Genomic DNA, 9,334 nt, shown 5'->3' on the forward strand with positions numbered 1-9,334 from the left:
CCCATGTCCGGATTAAGGAAATTCTTAACTTACACTATCGGCTTATTACCCTCTTACCCACAATTCGACCCGTTCATGCATTCATCAACGTAACTTGTTGTTTTACCATAAATTCTTATAAACCTAATAATATCCGTGACATCTATCATAAAATAATAAGTTCTTAGACATTTTGCATCCTTTTAACACATTATCGTTCATATACTTAGTTTTGACCCGTTAAGGGTATTTGCGCGTTAAATGGTTTATGACATACCAAAACCATACTCTTCGCTTCCATATTTGTCCAAGACATTATACTAATCTATAACTTGTTACTAAACTACTTATTAAGATCGTTTGCCCAAAATACCCATCAAGGGCATTTTGGTCAACTTTAATCCCATCATTTACGACGAAAGACTTTCCTACATATTTAACCTCAAACATCATGTTTAATTAATTTCGACACTTTATTACTTACTTGAACTAAGAAGTGATTACGGAAATCACTTACCTTATGCGTCCGTGCTCGTATCCGATTCCTCGCCTTTTCTTGACCCGTTATCCTTTCATGCTTGAGTCCGTCACGACGTGATTCCTATACTTTCATTTCATCGAAACCACGCTCTTATTAGCATACTCATTTGTATATGTCACAATCATATCATTCGCATAATTCATACTTAACTTTCCTTAGTCATTACTAACAAGCATTAAAACATCTAGTCAACTTCATATCCTTTCCAACACACGTAATTCATCGGGTAATCAAAATTAACACATATTTACCTATTCTTATCAACATCGACTTTCACTAACATGCATACGACATGATTTGTCAACCACGATATTTAATATCTTCGAAATCCAAATTCATTATCACACATAACACATAATTAGTGCCTACATACTAATATCTTCAAAACGCTACATTTGACAACCATATCTTATAAGAATCAACTTAGCATAATCCTAGCATCATCCTTTGTTAGTGAGGTTATATGCTATATATATTTAGTACATGTTCACTTTTAACCGTAATTAAGGAATTAGTAGACCCCATAGCAACCTCACCCGTTTAAACACAATGTACAAGCTTCTAATGCATAAGTTTGACCGACATATACTTTCAACCCGAATTTATATACGAGTACCATCTAAAGCATATTTTTCCAAGTTAGTAAACTACTACTTTTACCACAATCGCTTTCTATACATGTAAACTCACAACTTGCATACAATTTCACTTTCTAGCTTCACCTAGTCATTTTATCGAGCACTTGGTGTGCGTACAACCTACTATGCATAGTTTACAACTAGTTCAAGTCTAGTCATTAACTTCCAAATTCTCAATCACCAAGAGAGTGTTCAAAATCACATTCCATTCATACAATTAACCCTAAACTAACATCACAAACCCATTTCAAGCTAGTAACAAATACATCAAACAAGGATTGAACATGGGTAGAACACCCATGTCGCTACCTTCCTTCAAAGTTGTGGGTTTCTTCTTAAATCATCAAATTAACCGAAATCATACATAATACACGTTTTGTATAGCGATTCTAACACATTATCACGCTTAATTTCATACCAATTCGTGGATTAATCAATAACCCACATCATGTAAGATCAACAATTCACAAAATTCAACTTACCACATGTTCATCTTGTCTAGATGATTAAGAATATAAGCTCATGCATCCGATTTCTCCCCAAATTCAGGTTCAACTCTTGAGTTCTTGATTGTAGTTGAAGGAGAAGGGTTTCCCCTTTCCCCTTGCCCTTGTGCGAACGACCCAAAGCCAACAACCTCTGGCTTCTTTTTTTTTTTTATCAAATATATATCACATTTACACATTAGCCCCCTTGTCTTTCAAGATATGTTTAAATTTGTTATTTCCTATACTAACTTGACCTCTTTTCTTAATTTAACTTAGTTACACATATGAATCTAAACTTACTGTCATTTTCTTACGGTACCATTTTACGGTCACCATTTTCTGTTATTTAACATCAAGGAAATAATATTATTTCATAACATACGGATTTGGGGTGTTACAATCTGCTCCCAAGAAACGAACCCGAATGGCCTCCCATACTTCATGTGCTCTTGCATACTTTGCGACTTGCAAAAGTATATCCTCCGGAAGTGATTGAAAAAGGATCGCCATCGCCGTTTGATTTTTCCGATTATCAACGGCTCCTCCGGTTACCGGGTCGATTGCATCTGCTTACTCGTAAGCGCCCAGAATGGTTTGTGGCACTACAGACCATGACGAGTAGTTTGTAGAGGTTAACTTTGGGCATTGAAGGCTAACATTCTGGTGATCACGCATGTTCGCTAATGCGTTGTTGGGTTGCTCTCCATCGGCCATAGTCTTCGCTTCTTGATTTCTTCCTGATCAAAATTCCGTACCAAAAAATCAGCCTTGTTTACTATGGCTGGTCGGTTTTGGTATAGTTCGGTTAGACACCCCGAACAATTCTCCTTTGATCTCTGAATCAAGAACGGCAAACTCTACTCCGGAATTCAATCGGTTATACGCCCTGATTTAATCGCTTCAGGAAGCACCTTCGAATCATGCTCTGATACCAATTGTTGGAGCAACTGATATCAATGAACACACTTTTATTGAGGGGACACCTGAGACTCTTTTATTAATGAACTTCAAAGAACTAACTATTACAAATAAACTGATTCTATTTATAAGCTACTAACTTGGAGATTACTCTAACCTATTTGAAATAAATAGGACTCCTCAATATACTAAAACTATATCTATATACTAAATTAATTAGATTGCCTTGCACTCCAAGTTACTGATGAGATAAGGATTAATTTTTTGCAAACAATCCCTTGTTACAAGGTAGGTCCGTCCTGCCTATAGCTCAATTGGCACTGAAGGGGAAGTGAAGATTTGTGTTTGAGACCAGAGGTCTCAAGTTCAAATCTGATCCCAACCAAGATTTACCGTAGCGAGTCTTCGGGCAGCGGGTTTTCCCCGGAAAGTGTGATGGTGGGCTTAGGCTATCCAGCACTGTCTGCGGTCGCGGGCGTATGTGGTTGCCTTTTGTCATTGGGTTATCTTGGATAGTTGAGCTTTTATTTCGTTAGTCGTTCAAAAAATAAATCTAAATGACTCTTTATGATAGAATCACCAAGATGGCTATTTTTCTCTAGAGAAACTTGTAGGATTGTACCGACCCTACGTGATTGAGTTGTATTTCATTCTAGTTTGTTGTTGAATCATCATCATCAAGATGTTATGGAAAAACCCCCATTGTATTGTATTAAGATTTATGTGCCTGAGTAACGGTAATCAATTTTAGGTTTATATGAAAGGTGACGAATCATGTTTGTATGATTTGTTAAACATATTAATAACACTACAAATTGACCGACTAGACAGTGACTATATTTCCTTATATACATGGCATGTTCTTTAATCTTGTTTATTTAAACTAGTGAGATTCTCCGATGCTTTATTTTCTTAAGAGTTTATTTTATTATTATATTATTATATTATATTATATTATATTATATTTTATATTGAGTATCATTTGGAATTAGAGATTGAATAGGACGCAAATTATTTTATTACTATATCGGGCCAACATAAAGCTCGTCTATACAATCGTTTACTCTAGGTACTTAGACCACCCGTACTGGGGCGTCTTTTAAAAAAAAAATGAAAAAAAACGCTCGGAAACGCCCCGAGCCCCACTACGACCGGCGTTTTCCGGCGTTATTTTTGAAAAAAAAATTGTGTTAGCGTTATTATTAAAACGCCAAGAAGGGAGTGTGATGGGTTGACTGATCTTTGACTGGCCAATAAGAAATTAGTTAGCTTTTTTTTTGTTTAATGATTGGAAGGGGCATTATTTGGGCATTATTCCCACTACGCCACTTTTGCAATAACGCCCCATGCTGACTGGATTGCCACGTGTCGGATAATGCCCCATGGTGGGGGCATTATTTTTCTTAACCACTACACATGGTCTTAGGGCACCCGGGGCACCCTCGGGGACTCCCTTCGGAGACCATTTTTGCCGTGCGGGAAGGTGCCGCCATCCAAGAGGGGAGGCAAATCGGGGAGGATGTGAGGGGAGTGTTCACCGAAGAAGGAGAGAGGAGATGGTGGGCAGTGGCGGACCCAGGATTTTTGGACAATGGGGTCCCAAAAAAAAAAAAAAAATCGGAGAAACAGGTATCGAACCCATGACCTTTTTGTGTGCAAACAAGGGGTTTTACCACTGCACTAGGCTAACTTTCATTGTTATGGGGTCCAACTAAATTATTTTATGGGGTCCATAGACAATTTTATATACCGTTTCTACTACTTTTTAAAAAAAGATTGGGGTCCGGGGACCCCGTTCCTCGTAACGTAGGTCCGCCCCTGATGGTGGGGCCACCCTCATTTTCAACCAATCATTTTTTTTTTTGAATAAAAAAATAATTCCCCTAAGAGGGGTGTACCCCGTACGTTTTTGGACAAGAGGGAAGTTATAGAGGGGAAATGACATGGCAACGTATGATTGGTTTAAAAAAAAATTTTCCCCACCTCATTAGGGGGTGCCCCCTTCACCCTTCGTACATCAAGTTTATTATTACATTTCATCCCACATCGGTGCAAAAGTTACATTTAAGAAAACAACTACTTCCTGGGAAAACAGTTCCTAAACAAACATACCATTAATCTTTCACAGATTTTCTTATGCCAACTTGGTCATCCAAGAAGCTACCATTGATGAGATCATTTCCAACAACGTTGACTTTGGCTTAACATCATCTTCTTCCTTGTAGCATACATGCTTGACGCCTTTCACAATGTCCTTCGGGCCCGTAATCGGGTGGGATAAACCGACACAAGCTTGGGGCACATTAGAACCTTTGTAAGCTTTACAGATGTAGCTTATGAAATTTGTATAATCCTGCAAGTCACAACATAAATATCATTAATTATCATTAATTATTCCAACTGTATTTAATGGTCACAATCTAAAATATAGTTATACAAAACACTTACTTCATAAAGTGGTTGACCATCAACAACGACCCATGGTACATACTCATGAGGAGGTTCAAGGGCCTTTGTTTCATCTGCATATTGAACCTCAAGCTGCAAAATGAATTTAAAATTAAACTTCATGTGGAGCAATTAGAACTTGACCTGCAATTAACAAGAAAACGAACCTTGTGTCCAAGACCACTATTGTAGCAATCAGCAACTGGTTTCGGATCCAAATTCAAGATGTCGAAACATTTTTCCCACTCGGTGTACTTCCCTTCGTTATTTAGTTGTTCCACACAATAAACAAAAGGAAAGTGGTCATTCTGCATCAAAGATTTGTGTTACAAGGAGCAATATAGGTCTCGAAATTACCTAAAGCACCGCTTAAAAAACCATTGCGACAACTTTTGCCACCGAATTTAGCGATGACATTTCTGTCCTAAAACTGGCAACTGACTTTGCGACTGTTTTGTTATGTTTTGCAACAGAACCTTTTTGTAACCAAATTTAATGACAAGATTTCTGACCCTTTTTTGTGACCAACTTTGCGACTGAACTTTTTGCGGAAGTATATCGATTTTATGACGAAACTAATCAGCTACCGATATGCTGGTTACTAATTTGACAGTAGATTAATTAGGGGTGTCAAATGGGTCGTGTTAATGAGATGGCGGGTTTAACCCGATATGAACGTGAAAATTTTACATGAACCCGAATCTGAATATTGTGTCAGTTATATGAACATGAACACGACAGAAACACTCGTGGGTTCACATGAACACTACCCGTTTAACCTGATAATTTTTTTTTTTTTTTGCATATTAATCTTCTAAATTTTCTTTTTTAGAGCTAAAAATTATATACTGAATAAAACAATTACATTTTAATTATAAAATTTAGTTTCAGTTTTTATTTTCAGTTTTATATTCTTGTATAATATACCAACATACCCAGCTAATTTAATTTATAACATAAAACAGATATTAAGAAAATAAAGTAAAAAATTTATATAGGTTAAATTGGGCAACCCGTGAACCTATGAAGACCAACCTAACCAACTTAACTAAATGGGTTTATGCGTTCGACCTGAAACTAACCCACAACCTGTTTTTACTAAACCCATAGGTAAGTGTAGTGTTTTCACTTTTCATGTCGTGTAAAGGTGTCACAAAACCACACACACCCTAACTAATTTGTTACCGTCTAGTTTTACAGCCTCTTTTTGGTCACTAATATAGTAATTTTACAACCGCTTTAATTTAGTGACATTAAATTTGTTGAATCTTTCTTACCACATCAGGCCACGCTTGAATTGCACAAGCTTCTACGGTATTAAGCAAACATTCCCATTTACCATGCTGCAACATAAACAAATCAAACACCAAATTTTTCAAGCACCAAAACTAATGTAATTGATCGAATAAACGGGGGGCAATAAACCTGGCAGACGATTGTCCCGTCGGAAGTAATTCGAGCGTTTCCATAGGGACTAAGCTTGAGATCAACGATTGAAATGAGTCCGTTATCAAATATCTTATACAGATAGTTGAGTATGAAATCCTCACTTGATGGACACAGAGATTCATAGTATAATGTCACTTTCACTTTTTCTTCACTAGTGACGACGGACGACAACAACGTAGGTAAATAGACAATTACAAGTACAAGTACAACGTTTGATAGGCGGTTGTTGGGACGATGAGAATCCATTTCAGGTTGCCCACATCGGACATAAACTCAGTGGTGTGTGTATTTATTTTGTACTAGTGCTGGTTCTGGTCTCAGCATTACCATTGTAATTGCACTAAATTACAATGTTACCATCATGTATTTGTCTTGTTTTTTCAGGCAATTGCGTGAATAGAACAAGTGTAGTATGAGGGGTGGAATTGTCATTTTGAATAATTACTTGAAATGCGCGCTCAGTGAACCCAACAAGGGGAATCATGGTAAGCGGTGAGCTTATCTTTACCATAAATTCTAGGGGCATATTTGTCATATTTTAGGCTTCAATTGTATTTGAATTTTCCCTATATTAATTTGCAAAGTTACTCTCCCTAAGTAGTTTACTATTCAATTTTACATTCTTTGATTGGTCATTATGCACTCTTCAGACCACATAACAAGTCAACAAATTTGCAAGTTTACTCCACTACCTTTCTCTCTCTCCTCTCTCTTTACTAATAGCTTGATACCACCAGTCAGCAACCACCTTAGAGCTGGTAATTTGGCACTACACCACCACCAAGTCTTTGGTTGTTGTTGAAGCCGCGACCGGGTACTATCGCCTCAGCCGCGTCACGTTATCTTTTCCGGAGGTGGTGTTAGACGGGTTTCCATCGAGATAAGAGAGAGTGTTTGATAGGGAGAATGTTTGTAGAGAGAGAAACATGGTGGTGGCGTGAAGGTGGTGACCGGTATTGTAGTGGTGGCAACTAGATGTTGGTTGCGGTGGTGATTGGTGGTGTTCGGAGGTGGTGACGCTTGATTGTGGTGGTTTTGCGTTAGTGGTGATGGTGCGGGGGTGGTGGTGCTACAGTGATGACAGTGCTGAGGGTCGTGGCGGAGGCAATTTTATGGTGTGGATTGTTGATTTTGGAAGAGAGAGAAAGAGAGGGATGGTGTAAAACTATTAACTACTACACCTCGCACAAGGCTGGGAATGGCGTTCAAAAGAAAAAAAGATTGTTTGGAACTACAAATGCAATTTAATAGTTTGATAATACCCTGCTTAATATTTTTGTTAAAAACAAATTTCTTTATCTTTAAACAATACTAGTGGGAGACCCGCGCGTTGCAGCGGAGTCGATAGTATGAAGGTGTGAACATATCATAAACTTACCCGCAACATTTACTATCTGCTATGCCCGTAAGGTAGATTACTGTATTGGTATATTTCTAAAATAGTAAAACTTACAAAAAAACAAAAGATTTGTCATTCAAACAAATACACCACATCTAAAACATGATGTACAAGTTAATACAGTTACACCAAGGGATATAGCAAAGGACATCCGTGTGGCGCTCGGATTCTTGTCTTATATCAAGTTTAACAAGTGATACTCCAAATGTAGACACTTGTCTTAGAAAATCAAGAAGGCTTCTATCAGCCATCACACGGTCTCCACACGCACATAGTGATCTGTAGCATAGCTCCAGTGGTTCCAAGAACTGTGAAATTTTATAAAACAAAATAATTATAGAGAGCGTAAAGAAAGTTTTCATTAGAGGCAAGGCATTGGGGTAACAAGTCAAAACGGGTATTTTTGTCCAGAAGTTTTACAGTTTTTATAAATAATAAGTATCTCAAATGTGATTAGGAATATTATGTTTTTTAATCACTATATACTCTCTCTAGATGGATTACAAGGTTCTATGACAAGGAATACATTTTGGACAATTTTCGACCCATTTGACCAAATTTCCTTTTTAGATCTATTTTATTTAAGTATTTAACCCATTTGACCTGTTAGATATAAAACATAACCTGACTTGACCCATTTACAAATGGGTCAAAATGTCATCAGGGTTTAAGACAAGTAGAATTGTGTAAGTAAGGAAAGGGATTAGAGGTTTAGTGTTTTTTTGTGTGCATGTGTAACGGTATGGAGGTTCAAGTAGCAGGTGAAAATGTGTATTTATTGATGCTGGTCAAATCTCGTTTTTGTCCAAAATAATTACAAGTTTTAAAAAGAAAAACACTATGGTCAAATTTGATAAAAAAAAGTTACCTTATTATAATCAATATAGTTATATACTACTTATTAAAGTGAATTAGCATATTTTATGCATAAAAAAAAATCAACAATACACTTTGGGCAATTATCCACCTGTTTCGTTTATAGCTAAATGTTTTTCGCACTTTCTCAGTTTGACCTGCTAGAAACAAAAGATAACCTCAATTGACCCATTTATAAATGGGTCGAAATTGCCATTTAGATAACTTCAATTGACCCAGTTTTTATAAATAATAAGTATGTCAAATGTGAGCAGAATGATAAAGAATAAGGTCATTTTTAATAGATTGCTTTTATAAAGATTCATAATTACAAATAAGTCTAAAACGTAGTAACCCCATGAATGTTAGTCTCTTTCGTTAAATCCCTTACAAAGTGTGTTCTTTTTTCTTCCAAACAGTTTTGAAAGCTTGTGATTACCAAATCCAACACTTTGATCTCATGATTGTTAAGGTAAGATGCATAAACTTTATTTTTATGCACAGACATTTATGACTTGCACATGGAAGAAATATGTTATCGTGGTTTATGCTAATTTCTAAGTGCAAATACATGGATATAAACTTCAGCAAACAAACCCGGAATGTGCTGGCAGAAAGC

The 9,334-nt window shown here is 36.7% G+C and overlaps 1 protein-coding gene across 1 annotated transcript; it reads right to left on the reverse strand.

Moving 5' to 3' along the window:
- Positions 1–4,573: 4,573 nt before the first annotated feature.
- Positions 4,574–6,743, reverse strand: LOC118481924 (gamma-interferon-responsive lysosomal thiol protein-like). The gene is made up of 5 exons (XM_035977255.1): positions 6,438–6,743; positions 6,290–6,355; positions 5,180–5,320; positions 5,013–5,105; positions 4,574–4,917 (listed from the first exon to the last, which is right to left on the reverse strand). Exons 1-5 carry the CDS (start codon positions 6,705–6,707, stop codon positions 4,699–4,701), a joined length of 789 nt encoding a protein of 262 aa, XP_035833148.1. The 5' UTR covers positions 6,708–6,743; the 3' UTR covers positions 4,574–4,698.
- Positions 6,744–9,334: the final 2,591 nt, after the last annotated feature.

The sequence above is a fragment of the Helianthus annuus genome, chromosome 1, assembly GCF_002127325.2.
Source record: "Helianthus annuus cultivar XRQ/B chromosome 1, HanXRQr2.0-SUNRISE, whole genome shotgun sequence".
Taxonomy (NCBI): Eukaryota; Viridiplantae; Streptophyta; class Magnoliopsida; order Asterales; family Asteraceae; genus Helianthus; species Helianthus annuus.

What these genes read in the sequence shown, in the direction of transcription:
- LOC118481924 (XM_035977255.1), bottom strand. Translation starts at nt 6,707, where the DNA reads ATGGATTCTCATCGTCCCAACAACCGCCTATCAAACGTTGTACTTGTA. An exon ending in TTCAAGCGTGGCCTGATGTG is followed by an intron (nt 5,321 to 6,289) that starts GTAAGAAAGATT and finishes TCTTTGATGCAG; the next exon opens with AATGACCACTTTCCTTTTGT. An exon ending in ATGGTCAACCACTTTATGAA is followed by an intron (nt 4,918 to 5,012) that starts GTAAGTGTTTTG and finishes TGTGACTTGCAG; the next exon opens with GATTATACAAATTTCATAAG.